The sequence below is a fragment of the Pectinophora gossypiella genome, chromosome 11, assembly GCF_024362695.1.
Source record: "Pectinophora gossypiella chromosome 11, ilPecGoss1.1, whole genome shotgun sequence".
NCBI classification, from domain to species: domain Eukaryota; kingdom Metazoa; phylum Arthropoda; class Insecta; order Lepidoptera; family Gelechiidae; genus Pectinophora; species Pectinophora gossypiella.
Genome location: NC_065414.1, coordinates 11,701,987 through 11,721,932, shown reverse-complemented (window position 1 = coordinate 11,721,932; position 19,946 = coordinate 11,701,987). Strand labels below are relative to the sequence as shown.

At 38.2% G+C, this 19,946-nt stretch overlaps 1 protein-coding gene across 2 annotated transcripts; it reads right to left on the bottom strand.

Annotated features, from left to right (window-relative positions):
• Positions 1-2,000: 2,000 nt before the first annotated feature.
• LOC126370609 (tropomyosin-1) lies at positions 2,001-17,102 on the bottom strand. 2 transcript variants are annotated; one of them, XM_050015569.1, is made up of 7 exons: positions 16,945-17,102; positions 8,968-9,135; positions 8,346-8,605; positions 8,077-8,194; positions 5,978-6,079; positions 5,090-5,267; positions 2,001-2,257 (listed from the first exon to the last, which is right to left on the bottom strand). In XM_050015569.1, exons 2-7 carry the CDS (start codon positions 9,079-9,081, stop codon positions 2,175-2,177), a joined length of 855 nt encoding a protein of 284 aa, XP_049871526.1. In that variant the 5' UTR covers positions 9,082-9,135; positions 16,945-17,102; the 3' UTR covers positions 2,001-2,174. The 2 variants fall into 2 exon arrangements, with proteins under 2 accessions (XP_049871526.1, XP_049871528.1); XM_050015571.1 differs by lacking the exon at positions 16,945-17,102 and adding an exon at positions 16,832-16,856.
• Positions 17,103-19,946: the final 2,844 nt, after the last annotated feature.

The following is a 19,946-nucleotide window of genomic DNA, read 5'->3' as shown; positions in this document are numbered from 1 at the left end:
ATTATAAATAATACGTAATTAGAAAAGATGTAAAAAATGAAAAGGAAATTTGCTATTTACGTAGTCTATAATGTTTCCATTCCCAAAACATATCAATGAATTCATCTCATTGCTTCAACAACGCACATACAGTTCTCGTACGGAAAATCCACGGATATTCTCGAAAAAAAAGAAAGAAAAAAATAGATCATTTATTCCGACGTGCTTGTCTCCTAAAGTACCTCATTACGTACTTACATTTTCAGAGGACAACAAAACTGCGCAATTTTAAGTAAGAAATTAGCCTAGCATTTCTATACAATCAGGAGTAGGAAACATTTTTACAGCAACATTATAATTGTGGAATAATATAAAACAGTTTATATATCTCATAGGGTATATGGCATGTTATGGTACTCACCGGAGTCGACAGGCGCGATGTTGGGCCCGTCGTGAGGCTCCATCATCTTCATCGTGATGGCGCCAGGCAGGACGCTACTCGACACCGACACTTTGACGCCTTTTCCTCACAATAACACCTCAAAATGTCTCTCAGACTCAAATATTTAGTATTTAAACACGGTTTAACGGGAGCACAACAGGCTGTTGTCTGTATTGCACTATCGATTTGGGAACCACACGCATGCGCGTTGGGCTCCGGCTCCCGCATGCGATTTGAACCTCCGCCATCTTGGAACGGAAAGACGTCATCTGACAGGTGACGGTTTCGAATGTCGCTTCCGTTACTGTGACAAATTATGATGGATCATTTGTTAACTGTTTCTGCTAGCCCCGCGGCGTTTCGAAAACAATTTGGATAATTAATTGGTTTCATATTGATATTTTTATATGAGTTTTTAAATTGGAGTATACGCCATTATGTATGGTTATATTATAAGTGCTCATATAATGTATGCTGCAATCTAGCAAAGTGCTACACACTGTGCTACATTGTCGTAGCCCGTAGCGGAAACTACGCCGTAGCATGTATGTAACGTTTTGTGTTCATTTCGTAATTAAATGCCACAACGAATTAAACGTGAAAGAGATAAGGTTTTATTGAGCAATTATAGTTTTAGCGCTACCTACATATTAAAAATACAAAATTTAAAGTTACAAACTTTAATAGCTTGTAATAGTGTACGTTACGATCACGTTCGTATGTTAACCGTAAAGATACCTAAGTTTATTTATTGACTCTTATATTAGTCTCATCTGACAAAAGAAGATTAAATATATTTCAATGGTAGATACAGAAATTGGAAGTATCAGCTGCTTAAAACACTTATACTTATGGTCAGCCATAACGCTAAGCCGTCGGTCCCGGTTACTAATTACTTACTGATTTATACCATGTGTTCCATGAGTTTTATACCAGGTACGTGATTGCTGTTGATCCAGACCAGCACATCGGAACGTCTGTCGACTTCAATAAGATTCACATTGACATTGTGAATTTGCCTTTCAACTGTTTTGAGACAGTAGTTAAACAGAAACTTTACAAAAAAGGTTATTATAAAGTTAGTGATTATTTAGAAGATATGAATGCATGGGATGAACTGTCTGAGAACTGATATTAGGCAGCTAAATGACTCAATTGTATAACAATATTTTATGTTTATTTTTTTTATTTTTTTAAATAACAGTCTAGGGCCCTGTGTCGAGGTTTTTCTTGCAGCTTCTTTTCCCCGGCTAAACAGGTTGTGAGAAGCTGCAGTAGTTTTAGGCGGATGAGACGTTCGTTATGTAAAAATTGACGATTCAAAGTGTAACTATGTTACCTACTGAATAAAGATATTTTTGAATTTAAATTTTAACTTTGACCATCATGACAGATGGTTACTCTCGAGGCGACAGACGGGTGATATAAGTTCTCAGTCGTAAACATGAGCCATGTCAGGACCCTTGGCGGCTCAATAGTAACCCTGACCCCAGCGTTGATGGGGTTGATAATCCACCTCACAACCCACATGATAAAAGAAGATTCGTAACGCATCGGGAACAATAAAATAATTGAAACGTTTAGATGTTATAAATTAAGTTTTATTTGAAAATCGTAAATAAATTTACATAATAAAATATTAATAAATATTACATCACGTGTATTTGTGTAGTGTAGATGTACAGTGTGCGGCAGTGTAGTGCCGGTGTATGTATGTGTGTGTGGAGTGCTGGTGGTTGGAGGTCTAGACGGTCTAGTAGCCAGCCAGCTCGGCGAAGGTGGAGTCCATCTCGTCAGCCAAGCTCTTGTATCTGTCCTTGTTGATACCCAGCTCATCTGTTGTTAAAATTAGAGAATTAGAGTTGTATAATAGTTGGATAACGCTAGGAAGTCTGTTCAGTTTCGCCCCAATACATTATATGGTTCGCACCTATACTTTATTATGTATAATAATATAAATGTCACAGTCGAATTGTATAATCCGCTCTTTTACACTATGGCTAGCCGATTTGTATTGCGGCGTTTTACATGTGAGTTGTCATAGGACGGAGGAGTTCAGTTACACATAAACCTAGAGCATATTAGTATTTTATGCAACAGTTGTATAAGAAGGGTCAAAAAATGCGAGTGGCGTGAGTTGCGATGTGAGCCTTGGCGAACATCGCAATAAGAGACGCCACGAGCATTTTTTGACCTAGTTATACAACGTTGCATACAATACTTTTTCTACGACGACGTAATTTTAAATGAAACAAAAATTATACAAAGAAAAATTTTATTTATAAAAATTATTTTCCAACGCGCGGGAAAATGGCGGCAAATGTATACTTTTTTTTATAGTATATCTATGGCACCAAACAAAGTAAAGGTGCCAGTTTCCAGGTCAAAAAAAAAAAAAAACAACAACAATGCTTTTTTGGCGACATTATAGTACAGTTACACTTTGTAAACAATGCTTTTATAGGCCATAGAGCGTACACTTTTTCAAAGAGTTTAATTATGTATGTACTTATATTAGACTTTTTGGTTATTTAAATGCCAGATTAAAGTAGAGGAGTAGAAAAAATAAGTAATAATACTACATATAGAACGGCAACTATGTGCTCCCCACCAGCGTCTGAACAAACCTCACCCCCCTCGGTCTTACTTTAGTTAGACGTCTCACACGCAGATGCGCGTGTACGATAACGTCAATGTGTAATGAGGTAGTCTCTGAAGATACTACAAAAATGGATTAGAAGAAGAACAAATAAAAAAGGAATCAAAAAAGGTTGCCTGGCCGTCTGTTGTACTACCTAACTGATTATATTTTTTATTTTTAATAAAGAGTTTTTGTATTGTATTGTATTGTAAATGTGTATTTCGAACCAGTATAGAGGGGCTGACTTAGACAGACCTTTCCAGAGTTGTGAAACTTTCAGGGACATGCATTGTTTGCGATAATTATTGGAACAAACATTCGTTAACTAACGAAGTCAGAGTTTAATTTATTAAAAGGAACAATAATTACTGACAATTATAACTAATTATGTTATTATTTATAAAAGTTTTATTAATTTATAGCACAAGCACAGCTTTATAAAATATTAAATTGAAAATTTAAAGATTGTAAGATAAAATAAGTACCTTGGAAGCATTGATCCGCGACGGTAGCAGCAAAGCATAAAAATAATTAGTGACAACAAGAAAAGCAGGGCTTAAATGTAAATGGTAGGTAACAGGCGGCATTACGAAACCTAAGACTCTCTCTTTCACACCCACAAGTTCCCATGACCCCGTAATTTTCCATCACTTTCACACTTGAAGGACTTATATAGAGTCTAAATAAAAATGCACCAATCCCTTGAGTGAAAGCATTCTTTTCCCCTTTTTAATGTGCAAAAGTTGCAAAAGGCAATGCGTCAACTTTTATCGATATAATTATAGTGTTTCAGTTTCATAATTCCACCTGCACAACTTTTAGATGATTGCTGACAATGATTTCGAAGTTAGAGTGTCATCTACTCTAATTAGTGTCAATTCTGCTATCATCATCGTTTAGGTCAGGGGGTTAGTGAAGTATAGTAGTGGTTCAGCGTTTTGGAAAAGGACTTGAATTGCGTGGCAATTTCCACGATTAGATAAGGGAAGCGATTATGTACGGGTAATCCGTTCATCCGGCCTTATTCCGCTGATCGCGTGTTGGGCGGAATCAAGCCGCTTAAAACGGTTATCTCCCGCTTAAACAGCGGCTGAATTGGAACAAACTCGTATATGCCTTTCCTGAAATGTACACAGGCTTATACTACATCTACTTGGAGGGAGTGATATTGGACGGTTCTATCTTATGCTATGTGCTAGGGTCGTTAGTATCCTGTCAGTTCAGCGAATGTGCCGTCCAGGTCATCGCATATCGCCTTGTATTTCTCCTTCTCGTTGAATAATGCGTCTGTAAAATGTGGTTATTAATCACTTACAAACTAAGTTAAAACTTAAATATGATTAAAAAAAACCTTATTTAGTTTTGATTAAGAAGCTTTGCTTTGAAGAGAAGTCATAACATTCTCTTTTCTGTTAATTCCATAATTATTTTAAATTCTCACTAGTAATTGGCAAAGCCATTGTCTTTGAAAAGTTAAATTAATTATTTGAAAGATAAACTTTAGAGAAGATAATTAAATTAGATTGATCACTTAATTTGCGAATGACAAAATATTCTGTAATTTAATTTTATATAAAAAATCTTCTAATTTGAGCATCTAATAAAATAAATATAAGTAGGTACTTAAAATAAATTATACTGTCGATCAGACTTGTAATAACACCTAATTATAAAAATATTGCTAGTGCAAATAATTTAATGAATTTCGATTTTATATTCCCTCTATAAATACATATATATCATATCTAATCTTTAAAGTCCACAAATGTCCATGATCAACCATAATAGCGCGTGATTAAAACAACTCGAAAGCAGTCTTTAGACCTGCACCTGCAGCATGTTGCACACATATCGAGCGCGGTGCGATAAATGACCCAATAGACTTCGTTTATTTATCGCGTAGCCAATAGGATCGCGATATACGAGCAGCATGTTACTGGGGCTATTGTAATCTCGAAAAGCGGTCTTATAACCTGTTGAAATCTCGAAAAGCGGTTTTGAGACCTGTTGAAAGGAAAAGACCATACCTTCGAGCCTGTCAACTTCCTTCTGGAGTTTCTTGACGGTCTTCTCGGCGTACTCGGCGCGGGCTTCAGCCTCCTTCAGCTTGCTGGTGAGGGTCTTGAGCTGCTTCTTGAACTCTTCCACGCGCTGGTTGGCCTTCTCTTCTGATACTTCCAGAGATTTCAGGGAGTTACCTACGACCTGGAGAGGGGTAGGTGAGTTAGATGAGATGTGTTTCAGGGTTGGGTTGGGTTGATTACACGTGGTTTCCAGAATTTCTGCCCAGTTAATAGCAATAGGCTTGCCCCCTACCACATATGACTTAAAAATAACTGGCGAGGAGATCTTCGGGGATTAAGGCGTGAAGCTTTCTGATGTTAGATTTCAGGGTTCGATGTGTCATAATCTTTTATGAAAATACAAAGCAAATCAATTCCAAACTAGACGTAGAGTATATTTCATAATCTTTTGAAGACTGATTATCTTCTAATGCAACTCTGATAGGAAACTAATATGCCTAATTGCCTATATTGTATTATTTTTATTAATATATTGAGGCAAATATAAATGGCTGGTAAAGGTCTGATAAATATTCAAGATTTCCTCATATTCATTTTGATGCTGGAAACTTTTTCGGCTTATTTTTTTTTGACGTTATTTCTGATTTGTCGCAAATGGAATTAATTTTCAAAATTACATTGTTAATTATTCCTCATTCGTGTTCGTTTTATAATAATTATGTACTTAATTTTAATTTTATTGTTTTTAGAATGAATGTAATATAGACTATCATATCTGAAATAAATTATTTTTATATTTATTTAATTGACTACTTGGACGGACAAAGTTGTATCCAAAACAATTCAATAATGTATTAGTAATTCTCCTTGAAAATGAACTGAGCCATTTACCTTTAATTCCTCCTCAAGTTCTGAGATCTTGGCGTCTCCGGACTTGACACGATCCTCGGCGACCTCGAGCTCGTCTTCAACGAAGGCCAGCTTGCGGGATACCTGCACATTTTACAGTGTTAAACTACTGTCAACATACATAAATAGCCTATATACATTGTTTTAAGTTTACGCGGTTATTATCATAATTAAAACACATAATAACGGATTCTCGGGATATCGGGAGTCTCATATACCTATTTTAAACGGGGTAAGAACCCGTTATTTTGAACCTATATAAGTCCAACAAGTGGGCAAAGGTGTCCCATCAATCAACCGGTGGGTTCTGGAGCATACTCCACCACGCTAATCCTCTACGGGTCGGTGGAAGTGTTTGGGCTAGTAGCCGGGACCAACGGCTTAACGTGCCTTCCAAATAAAAAAGAATAAGTAAGTAAGAACTTTTTCGAGCTATGAAGGAAAACATCGTGAGGAAACCCACATTCCCGAGAAATGCAGTTTCGGAGGTATGTGACCTAACCTGTATTGGTCTGGTTTTCCCTTCGCGGGTTGGAAGGTTAGATAGGCAGTCCCTTCTGTAAAAATCAGGTTAGGTAAGCGGATCCTGTAAAGATGATGATGATGTCCAGCCCTGTAGTGGCATAATAGCCCCGTAAAAATAACTCCATGTCGAATAATCTTGTTCCCAAGATCCGTTTTATATTAAGTACTTTGACTTTCGGTTTCCATTTTTGCTTATCTTTAACATACCCGATTCGTCGAAATGGTATAATGACATTAGAATAGTCAGCTACTTATGCCTAATTTCATACATTATAAGTATGTCAAATATTATCTACTATCTATGGCCGTATTGAAGATGTGACCTTTGCCTTGACCCACTACGTTGAGAAATGGGGAGTAGGATACGACTGTCTTTTGTTTCGGCTTTTCGGCGGGAAACGGGAACGGGACAGTTGCTTTCTTCATTGAGTAATCTAAATAATTAATACGAAGTGGTGTTTTGTGGTTAATGATCGCATTAAGTTAGTCGGAAGACATTCGCGAGTGTTATTATATTGGAGTATTCAATAAACAAAGTGTATCTGCCTATTTTCGCTTCGTACCGAGAAGCCTCAAAAACTCAAAAGTTTATGCGGACTTTTGAGTTAATTCGTTTGGGGTTCGGAGTAGGAGTCTACTCCGAGGGTGGGGGCTTAGGTTTCATCATCATCATCTTTCATCATTTCATCAATCATCAAGAAAAAAAATACGTAAGACATGGCTGTATGGGCATAGTTCCCTTTGCCTTACCCTTCGGGGAAAACCAAAACAAAAAAAAAAAATGTCTTTTGTTTCGTGTCAGGGGCGAAACTTGTTGTTTACATCTTATTGTGGTGACGTCTGAAGAATAGAAAGATCTGTTTGTTCACAGTATAACTAAATGTCACAGTTTTAAATTAATTCGCTTAGTTTTAACCAGTATAATAACATAACATAACAAATACTTTATTGCACAAACAGGAAAAAAACAAAATACAAAACAAAAGAGAAATAAAATAAGTACAATAGGCGGCCTTATTTCTAAGTAGCAATCTCTTCCAGGCAACCTTTAAGTATATTATGTAATATAGCGGGATAGTGCAGCATGGAAATACTTGTACGTGTAAAAATAAATACACTTTCGACTATATAAACTACATAATAACAATATACATAACTATAATTTTTATAATAAATAAATATCACTACTTACTTAAACTACTACATATACTATGGAAGAAAAGGAGTAGATAGATTATAAAGATGAAGAGGAAATAGAGGTAAGGAAATGCGCCTTGACTTGCCCTTTAAAGGACTTCAATGACGAAGCTCTCCTAATGCTTTCAGGCAGAGAATTCTACATACGGACAGCATGCACCGTGAAACACTTGGAGTAGAAAATCGAATAATTTAATATTGATACGTCTGTGGCATTATGGCTTGCGAACCACTAGAGATCTCAACGTCCGGCACGTTTTCATACAAACCTCCGCTACTTGGCTCGCGACGCTCTCATTTTTTGACGGAACAGGGCCCTATAATGGATGGACACTTAGTCTAATGTAAAGCAACGTCACCTCATCAGACTTGCCGTCGGCGTCCTCAGCGAGCAGACGAGCCTCCTTCAGCTGGTTGGTAAGCTGGTCCATGCGCTCCTCATCCTGCTGAGACCTGTTCTCCAACACTTTGCACATACTGCAAACAAATAAATAGGTTAGTCAACTGATTTAACGGTTGTACATTCATTCTAGAAATAAAGCCTTTGCCAGAATACTAATGGACGCTGGTGTACTGGTCCCAATGGGGATTGTATAGCCTAAATTAGATAACGCTGCAGCCATCTCACCGGTTGTTCTCATCAGCGGCTTGCTGAGCTTCGAGCAGCTTCTGCTGGGCGGTGCCGGACCTCTCCTCTGACTTCTCGAGGTCCTCCTCAATCTGTTGGACCTTCCTGTTGAGGGAGGCGACCTCCGCCTCGGTGGTTGCCAGGGTCTTCTCCTTCTCTTCCAGGTCCTTGGTGGTCTGTTCCAGAAGGTTCTTGTTGCGAACGAGATCCTCCTCGACCTGGGCAAGCTTCTTCTGGAGCTCACGGACCTCCTCGTTGACCTAGAAAGGGGATGGATTAGTTAGGTGAAACTTGAATAAAAAGCACGGTAAGTACAGAATTACCGGCGTTTGTAAAAGTCTAGTTAAATATTTATGTGATTTTTTAACTGTGAATTATATATGTCTGCTAAATGAGTGATAATTTATACTCCGCTCTCCGCCAGTGGCCGAGCTACGTTAACCCCGAAAGGGTCGGTCTTACTTTATTCTTTAATCTTATGGGCGTCAGATGTCACCCACACAATTGCACGTGTGCGATAACGTCAATGTGTGTGTGTCTCTATAAAACGAGGTGTTTTGTATGAAGTGTCCAGAGTGTGCTATTATCATAAAGACTTTTTATAAAGAAATTTTGATGGTACCTTCTCGGCGCGGAGGTTGGCGTCTCTGGCCTGCTGTTCGCAGGTGTCAGCCTTGTCCATGGCGTTGTCCTTCTCCAGCTTCATCGCCTGCATCTTCTTCTTGATCGCGTCCATGGTGGCGGTTTGTGTTGCTTAGTGTCCGGTCGAAAAAATACGCCAGTTACTGGCCTGGAATGGAAGATAAAACAGTTGAAGATTTGAAACTTCTCTATGCTAGCATAGCATGAACAGTGCTTTTCACGTGACAAGCTGCAATAGTCAGCCTTTTGGCACACAAAAGCGGTACCGAGAGCCCGCAAACTTCTTGCCCTAAAAGCTCCCGATGTCGCTTCTGTCTGATAGATAGGTATTAGAGAGTAAGTAATGTTTTACGAGATACGATTCTACAGAGCAATCGGAAAGATTAATTCTCACGCGCCGTGGTAGATAAAACAGCGTACATATTTTATAAGTTTGAAGTTATTGTGTGCTTTGGACAAAGGTTATATATAGTGCGCGTAGGAGTACATTAATCCTTAATTGAAGCTTTGTCAAACCTAAAGTATACAATTTCGTACTCCTCTGACCTTAAGAACTTTATCTATCGAATGACGTCAACCGTAAGATTCTAAAGCTTAGAAGACGTAATTAAAATATTTATGATATCCTGGGTAGGGGTAAACGTATATATAATAATACGGTTTATGAAATAAACTAGTATAATAATTATTTTTATTATTTCAAAATTGTTTTAGAAACAAACATTAAAACGGAGTTTATAAAGAACTTTAACCGAAATTGTAACAGTAGGTAGCTACACTCCACTTTGTTGAAAACTTTCAGAAGCAATTTACAAGTAATTAAGGATGTAATCCCCCAATTGCCCGGCTAGGTACGTTGCCGCGTGGTTTCCATTACCCCGGGCAGGTGGTGGATTTATTGCTGGCCGGCGGCCAAGTGGAATGTGGGTGTGCATAATAATTGCGACTACCCCGATCTGATATCGAGCTTCGACCTAACCTCATTATTAGTTGCAGTAAATCGACAGTATATTTGCGGGTAGGAGATTTGAGTTTTGAAAAACGTTAGCCTTAATATTGCTTCAAACTTTTATAAAAAACCTAAATAACATACATAAATATGAACAAACATTGTACGTCCCACTGCTGGGCACAAGCCTCCCTTCAATCGACCGGAATAAAAAGAAGCGCGAAAACATTTTACGTCTATGGTAAAAAGTACCTACAGTACATACTTGAACCACTTATGCCTGTCGGTTCTGTTATATAATTTGTTTGGATTTCTGTTAAGTATATTGCAAATGTAATAAATAAATGAATAAATAAATTCCTTCCTTTCTCGTGTGGGTTGTGAGGTGCATTACCAGCCTCATCAACCCTGGTGTCAGGGTTACTATTGAGCCGCCAAAGGCCCCTGACATGACTCATGTAACGACTCCTTACTTACATCAGTAAGTAGTAACCGGGACCAACGACTTAACGTGCCTTCCGAAGCACGGGCATCTTACTTTCGGACAATCAGGTGATCAGCCTGTAATGTCCTAACCAAACTAGGGATTACAAAGACTTGTCTACTTCAGCTACTTCCACAGCATAATGTCTTACGGTATTTTATTGTGGGGTCGAGCCGCTGATGTAGAAACTATTTTCATTATTCAAAAAAGGGCAGTTCGCGCTATTTATAATCTGCGTTGTCGGGACTCTTTAAGGGAGCTGTTTAAAGAAATAAATATACTGACGGTCGCAAGTCAATATATTTATGAAAACATTATGTATGTGCGTAAAAATGTATCTCTCCTTCCGAGAAACTGTGAAAGGCATACTTACAATACAAGGAATAAAAATAAAATTGTTTTTCAAAATTCTAGATTAAGTAAATTAAATTCATCTTTTTTGGGGTTATGTATACGTTTTTACAATAAAATACCAGATAATATTTTAAATTTGTCAGAGAACAAATTTAAAGCTCACGTGAAGCTTACTTTATGTAAAAAAGCCTATTATAAGATTAATGATTACCTAAATGATAAAAATGTCTGGTATTGAATGTGTTCCTCTAGTTATTAAATAACTTGTAATGTACCCTCATTGATTTAAAAGATGTGTTGCTGTTGCAGTTTCTTGTCATTTCTTCTCCTCAGCCATAACACCTTGCGAAATGACGTAAATTCAAAAATGTTACATTGACCTTCAACAAGTTTATCCATGATAATTACGTTGAATAAATGATTCTGATTCTGATTCCTGAATAAATAAATAAATAAAATAAACCAACTAACTTGGGATTAATAAATAAATTGTTACTTATGTTTTCCGAATCCGAATAATAATAGTACTTAATAATAATAATCCGAATAAAACGAATGTTAATTTCCATTTCATTCATAGTGAATCAAAATTTGAATTCAGAACTAAATAGGTAAGTACTTGATTGTTGTTTTGTTTTGATTCATGAACCTGGAAATTGGCATTCGTTTGTTTTTGGAAATACAATTATTGCTGAAAGATATTAACAAAATAGAAGCACTTTATACAAGAAAACAATTCTTGATAAAAATACAAGGTTTTTGATATCTCCAACCTATCATTTATGATGTTTGTATTTTGCAGTATTATTACTTTTCTTTCACAAAATCGCGCCTATAATCTCTGTCATAGGAAGACAGTCACACATCCTCAGAACTTGTATATACTTTGGGTATATTTTACGTATACATTACTCGCATCCAAAGCTTCTGAAGTAAGTAATCCATGAAAGATAGCAATCAGAATCAGAATCATATATTATATTCAACGTATTTAAATATCATGGATAAACTTGTTGAAGGTCAATGTAACATTTTTGAATTTACGTCATTTCGCAAGGTGTTATGGCTGAGGAGGAGAAATGACAAGAAACTGCAACAGCGCAACACATATTTTAAATTGATGAGGGTATACATGACAAGTTATTTAATAACTAGAGGAACACATTTCATCATCACCAGCCCATTAACGTCCCCACTGCTAGGGCACGGGCCTTCCCTATGGATTGGATAGGGAGATCGGGCCTTAAACCACCACGCGGGCCCAGTGCGGATTGGTGGTTATTAACGACTGCTAATGCAGCCGGGACCAACGGCTTAACGTGCCTTCCGAAGCACGGAGGAGCTCGAGATGAAATCTTTTTTTTGGTCACCTAATGTTTTTTTTTTTTAAAAAGGAAGAATTGTTAATGGTTCTGTCTTTATAATGAAGTGTCATCGTCTGAATCTCTTGAGTTGCTTATTATTAGGTATTTTGTGTGTACTATTTATATAAGTAGGTATATATGCTAGGTTATGTATATAGGTTAGGTATATATTATATTTGTAAGTATGTTATATATTTATTTGCATGTATTTGTTCTTAAGTTGTATGCATAGTTTGTACCCGCAATCTTTCAATTTTATTTTTTTTTACCTTTTTCCTCACCTTATGGTTGTCTGGAAGAAAACGCTTTAAGCGATAAGGCCGCCATTTGCCATGTACTTAGTTAAGAGACTTTTTGTTTTTTATTTAATTTGTTTAATATTTAGCAATATAGTGATGGTAACAATCCGTTTGGCAGTGAACAGAGAGAAGAGGCGTTTGTTTAACATACGTGCGAAATGGGAACTCTCTAGCAAGCTAAAAATATAACAACGACATCGTCATCTCCCTAACGTTATCCCGTTTTCACAGGGTCCGCTTACCTAACCTGAAGTGACAGGTCCGGTTTTTACAGAAGCGACTGCCTGTCTGACCTTCCAACCCGCTAAAAGAAAACCAGCCCAAGACTTAGGTTAGGTTAGGTTAGGTTAGGTCATATCCGAACCGCCCTGTAGTTCCGGGCGCAAGAATAGGGCTACGGTACCCCCTGCCTGTCGTAAAAGGCGACTGAAAGGGGACACTGGAGACCGCGAGTGGTAAGGGCGGGGGCCCGTGCCGCTCTTCATACGGTCTCCGGGAGGGACGGCAATGTGACATGGCCTCGCATTGCCGTAAAACTGGGATGGCGTAGGGGTGGGGACCTACCCCGGGACGCGCTTTTTATAGCAGGCGCGAGGGAAGCACCGGTGCGTTCGTTAGAGATCCCGGAGCTTCCCGACATGCGCAGCAGAGGGCCATCGGAGGGGTTTTAGTCGGAAAGAGTCCGACATAACCTCGTCGCTCCCCGGGTGGCGAGGCATCCATGAGGATTTCCCCTTCGTAACCAAAAAAAAAAGGTCACATCCGAGACGCATTTCTCGGATTTGTGGGTGGTTTTCACGATAATTTCCTTCACCGCTGAGCACGATCCAAACATGAATTCGAAAAGCAATTTCGAAAATCATAGGGTTAGGCCCGTGCTGGATTTGAACCTGCGACCTTACAGTGAGAGTCAAGCGTTCTTTCAACTGGGCTACCAGATGATCCGTGCCGTGCTTTGGAAGGCACGTTAAGCCCGGCTACTGATGTAAGTAAGTAGTCGTTACATGAGCCATGTCAGGGGCCTTTGGCGGCTAAATAATAACCCTGACATCAGGGTTGATAAGGTCGGTGATGCACCTCTCAACCCACACGACAGAAGAAGAAGACCATAACTATGAAAATACACACTTAAGCAGAAAACTCGATAATAATACCAAATGGGTGGTGGTAACGCTGCCCAACTGGGCACCCTCAGGCGTGTCGTCTCAAACTTTGTACCGGGTGAGAGCCTTCAACGCTCCCCATTTGTCCGGCTAAGTAGTTAATGCCATCTGCGGCAAATCTACAATAAGTCACGTCAAAAAAAGTTGGTTAGCAGCTCTGCCTGACCCGATAGAGATATAAACGTGAGTTTTGTCTGCGTGCGATAATATCGAAACATAAGCCGAACTATAAAAACCCGTAGTAAAATTCCGAGGAGCTGGAGCGTGCTAAAATAACGCGCATCACCTCGCGTTTCGGCTATTTCTGTCCTCAGCCCACTCCACGCACATTGCCAGCCGAAACGCCGGCATTATCACCCGAACGACCGTAATATTCGCCCGAAATCAAATAAAGAATAATACTACGTATAGAAAGGTAATACTCCGCCCCGCACCAATTGCTATCGGGCGCCGCGGCGCGCCTACCTCACCCCCTCTGGGTCTTACTTTACTCCTTAATAGCCCTAAGGAGCAAGAGACTGTGACTCCCTCGTACTAACGAGTTAGACGGTACAGCAAGAAAGAGCTTTTTATGTAAAAACTCAAGTAATGAAGGAATTAATAGGATAGCCTTCGCTGAAACTTTGTTCAACATGCGATGAATGTGTCATAGGCACAGGTCGGTGACCTTTATTAGACCAATGTGATAGTTTAATCCGAATTACTTTCATTAATCTACATTATTTTATTCCCTGTCTAAGTATGTCTGTTTCCATCGTTGCCATAATGAATAATTCTTCAAAAAATTAAAAAAAAATGTTTAGATTGCCTCTTTAGCCATCACATTATATTAGTGTCTACTAATGTGATCTGCACTTCATTAATTAGATAAGTAATCTCGAAATACAGGTTAGGGGATGTAAATGTATTCATATTCTATCTATGTATGCAGTAATTGGGGACGTTTAGATTGAGGAATTTAACATGAATAAGAGGGTCTTGTGCAGAAACAATCACGAATAGTTTTATAACCTTAAGTGATTATTTTATTGATATACATAACGATTTATTCATACAACTACATATCATGAGAATCAGGTTTATTTTATGAAGTATATTGCAGCTTCATTTCTTTTAGGTTCGTGCACAACTGGTCTGGGTTGTATTAATTTGTATAGGTATGTCCGGCAAAGAAGAAACCTACAATAAGTTACGTCAAAAAAAAGAATCCTGATGAGTTTTATTTTATTTCATCCAAATTGACCAGTCTTAATTCGACTTTCAATTGTCAATAAACGACAATAGTTTATTGTATGCCAAAGGTTACTACGAACTAAAGAAAAGTTGGCAACATCCCGATACTTAATATATTATAAGTACCCTCGAATATAATAGTTAATACCTTAGAGCTTAGTGCTCATTGAATTAGTAAACGAGTTGCCACAAAACTTAGTCTGATGATGGTAACTTATATGGAAATCTATCAGTATAGTTGGTAGACCTAGTTTTGTAACTAGTATCGGTAAGTAATTGCTTGTCGTTTCTAATAAGCAATTAAGTACAATAGCTAACTAGAACTACCTACTATCAAAAGCGTCTTTTACAAAGTAAAATATTTCGATAAATATAAACTTTATTATACTTAAGTTTAAGTTGTGTTTGTTCTCAAATATATATTTATATGTCTTAGCCGAAACTTTTTAGAATAAATTATTAATTCCTGTCAAAATCAGAAACATTTTCTTGGAAACTTTCAAGAAAATCGGCTAAGATTAATCTAATCTAATTGAAAAACTTTACCAACGTTTAACTTATAAAACAAAAGGCATTTCAAATCTTAACTCGAAAACGAAATTTTCAAAACTCATTAGGGTTCAATGTAAGTTGAAACTATTTCTAATAACTAGTTCAAGGGCGTTAGTCGTATAAATGTGTTACTAATAAAAAGTCGCATAAAATAATGAAATTGGCTAATAGGCCGAAGGTGTTGTAATCTTTTCTTCCTTTTCCCGTGGATTTTGCATTGAACTCTTTCAAATGTCAATGCCATCTGTTTCAAAAAACTGTATTAGTATCTGCAAAATAGACCTCCGGCGAATCGGCATTTACTAGAGAAATATGTCCGACAGAAACGGAAAACTTTTCCTTGTATTACGACAAAAGTGGATAAAGTTATTAGTTTTCTAAGTTGGAAGGTTGGAGTTAAACTAACTTTGTATCGAATGTATTCTGCATAGCAACTAAATATATTACCTATTCATCATTCTAAAATATGTTAACTGTCAAATAGAGTTATGATCGAGAAGGCTCGCGAAATATGTCTCGTCCTGAATATCTGAGCGATAGAGTTAGTGTGAAAGCTCGCGTTTGAACCGTTGCCAACCAGCTTGCGGATATACTTTTTCTATAGTCATCTGTTTCAATGCACTGTGACGTCATTTGCTGATAATATTTTTCATAATTTTCAACAAGTAAAAATAGTCTGGCGACAGCTGGGAGTCATGGATACTGTGGCTTAGTCAGATTGTGACATACTCTTCTTACATACTGCAATTTCGTATGCTATGTGAATCAAAGTAGCTATATTGACAGACAGCCTCTCATATTCAGCTCTACTTGATATGTATCATAAAATGAAATAGTGTAAAACAACTATTGAATATTACTTAATTGAAAAATTATTTCATAATAATTATTTTTAAGTGCTTTGTCCAATTTTATTCAAATTGTGTAAGTATCTATAAGAAAATACATTAATTATGCTAAATGTGTTACTGCGCAAATAGTACATGTAGAAAAAAAACATTTTTCTACATCACACATTGCAGTTATTCTTGGATGATTAGTAACCGATCATGCTTATAGGAATGCGAGCATCCACCGCGGCTATAAGCGTCCTAATTACTTGATATATGGGACACGAGTGTGTCTAAATAAAAGTTGAGACCAGTTTCCTCATCTTGCTAAATAAATACTGATGTTCGGGCATGCCGCAAATAGGTTACAAGCGGGCGCGGGCGTGGGCAGTGGCGCGGGCGGCGCGGGGCGGGACCACCACTATTTTCAGCGAGGTTGCGCCCGCGCTGAAATTCGAGTCACACCGAAGGCAACCGCGACGACGTTATGTACGGCATCCACGTGAAAACCGTTCCTTACACACGATAACCTTATCAATATCCAAAGCACACACATAGCGAACGATAGACATAAGAGATGGATAGAAAGAACACGAAACAAAAAACACTAGAAAACCGTTGCGAGTCCAGAAGCTTGGATACTCCACACGTCACTTTCACTTCACTGGGGTGTCGTGGTGTCCAGGACAGGGTGTGAGGCGCGGAGTATCCAGCTGTGGTCGCGCTCACCTCACGGGCGGGCTGTTCACTCGGCGGAGCGTCTCGCACTGCGCGCGCGCCCGTGCGTTTTCTCTGCGCAACGCCCGACTATTTTCGGTGCCAAAAATCCAGGATTCCGATCCGACACCGCAATCGCGACAGACTCGTCGTCACGCTCTTACACGCGACACGATTCATGCAGGCTGGTCTAGGATTACCATCAGGCTAAGGTCTCGCTCCTCTGGCCTCAACACGCGGCTTTCAGGATAAGAAAAAAATGTCTTCCAGCATTTGAAAAGCGTAACATTTCCTTCCGCGTCAAAGACCTTAATTGGCTGTGAAACTGGAGTCGAAGTTTTTAGTTCGCTTATATTTTGTTAGAAATTAATTCTTGCGTAGTTCATTAAAAAAATAGCATAGCATAACTTCTTCTAATAAACAAGAATGGTTTTGTGATGGCTCCACGTTAAACTTAATTATACAAATAACGTTTACTTACATGCTTTCGTAGAGCTTTAGTTTTTCTATTTCAGTGAAGAAATACCTGAAACAATTTAAGATATAAATCATAAAAGGTTGAAACCACCAGAGACGAAATGCAAAACGTGGTCACCCTCTAAAATTTGACACCGACAGTTACAAATGTATCCCCCTACTGAATCGATAGCATAGATCGATGTACTCTGCGCTGTCAATGCCAACTAAATAAAACACAACAACATCCTTTATAAGCATAAGCCTGAGTTACATTACTTTCCTGTTCTCCTGTTAACCCCTTCCGGTGTCTTTTCTAGCTATTCATAGCTACTCAGTCGACGCTACTCTTTCACATCAGATTTATTATTATTACAATATCACTTCTCTGCCAAACTGGAAGTAAACAAAAATGTAGAATTCGTTCAGCTACTTACCAATACTCTGGTCGGCTAAGGAGTACATCTGAGGGGTTAAAAAGGCTACATCGAAGCAATATTGCTATTTGACATTTGTGTGCATTGCGCACTTACTTTTATATGTGGCCTTTTTAAACCTTCAGATCTCACATCATAGAAGTGATCCACGAAATGAGACCACCCATGAGACCATTATATGAACGAAGAACTCAGTTATCTGTCACCACACTGTTCATCATATCATATACTTAGATGGATATCATATCCATTTTAGGCCTTCATGTGGTGAATTGTATTGCTACAAGTTATTTTGTGGTGAGTTGTGTAACATTGGCGTGAATTTATTTGTACATTTGTTTATATTTTTTTATTTAATTTAATTTATTTATTTATTTACATTTCACGACTTTATGTACTTTTAATATGTTTTGTTCCTAATACACCTACTATACGCCTATAATATATACGACAAGTCCGGTGAAGCTATACTTATGTGAAAACAATGTAACTGAAGCTGAAACTCGGTAATCGAATCATGCGCAAGTGACGTCATCAGCTGGAACTTCATTCGCCCGCCGTATATGTCTGTACAGCGAGAAAGGCGCAATAACTTCCAGAAGCTTTCGTAATAAATTCCAGTTTAGACTGGTATCTTTGTAAATGTAATAACAATACTTAATAGATTCATTTATTCAAAAATCCTCCGTAGTCTGGTGGTTTGATTCGCGATGGGGAAATTGTCGAAATCACTTTGTGAGACTGTCTTTTGTTTGGTATGGACTTTGCAGGCTTGAAAAGTAAGATGATTCCGTGTTTCGAAAATACCTCCACCAAACCGCAGTGGAGCAACGTAGTGGAGTATACTCCATAGGTACTCCCTCCGGTGGACTGGAGGAAGGCTTGTACCCAGCAGTGGGACGTATATAAGCTGTTTATGTTTTATTTAAACATCACAAGATTCATTTTGTTAGTATAGCAATAACTTAGAACTACTTATGTCAGTATAACTTATATACTTACTTGAAAATTTATAAATTAAAACATCGTACCCGAGAACTAAAAACTGTCGGTACGTTATAGGAGTAAACTGCAGAGGCTACAACAGATCTCCCTTAATCAGCGCTTATCGCTAACGACCCACTAGGGTCGATTAATTCTTTCAAATATTTTTCCTCTCAGACGACGCCCTGAGCCGAGGTTCGCGCGCAACTGGACACCCTCAGGCCTGTTGTCTTAACCGTTGTACCGGGTGAGTGCCTTCAGTGCTCCCTTAATGCCAACTACGGCAAATCTATAATCATCATCATCAATTTAAGAGCCACGCTCTTGTCGATGTACCATTAATGCTACCTTTTTATGGAAAAATAGGGCAGTGGTTTCCCTCTTGCCTTCCGCCCGCAGTACTCTGACTGACACAAGTGGGATGACGCCCAGAGTAGTCTATTACAAAGCCATACTAGGACTCCTGTCCTCCGCCTTAAATCTACAATAAGTAAAAAAAAAAGATGGCGGGAAGTGGAAAGCTGTTTTTCGAGCCCTACATCCGAAAGAAAAAAATCTAATCATTTATTTATTTATTTAAATTTGGTATACCGACTGAACACATATCGTACCGTCGTCGTGTCGTTTTTCTATTCGGGACTTTTCCCGGATTCGATGCTTGGTGAAGTGAATTTAGGATACGAGCTTTTCTAATTTTTAGACTCGTGTATTTCTCTACTAACATTATAGTAGAGCATTGTGATGAACATACTCTAAAAATGATGAAGGAAGGCTTCTACCCAGGCGTTAGATGCTATGGTCTGGTGCGATGGGCATTATATATCTCCGCATTTAGACTGGCTGCGTTTTATTGTTCTACGTAATAGCGACATGTAATGAACTTTTTTAAATGCGTTGCAACCAGTGATATGCCGTTCACGGAAAGTTCTCGATTAATAGTAAGCACACACAAGAAGAAGAAGAAGTAAGCACACTGGCTGCTTTTCTTTTCAAATTGTTTTTTTTTGTTCTTTCTTGAACTCTGGTCTTATCTGCGTAAAGGTTAGGTAATAAAGCGTTTTTTACATAAGTAATGCGCCTTTTCATTGCTGGAAACGTACCCATAGTGGAAACAGACATACACGCTTTTCATCATCA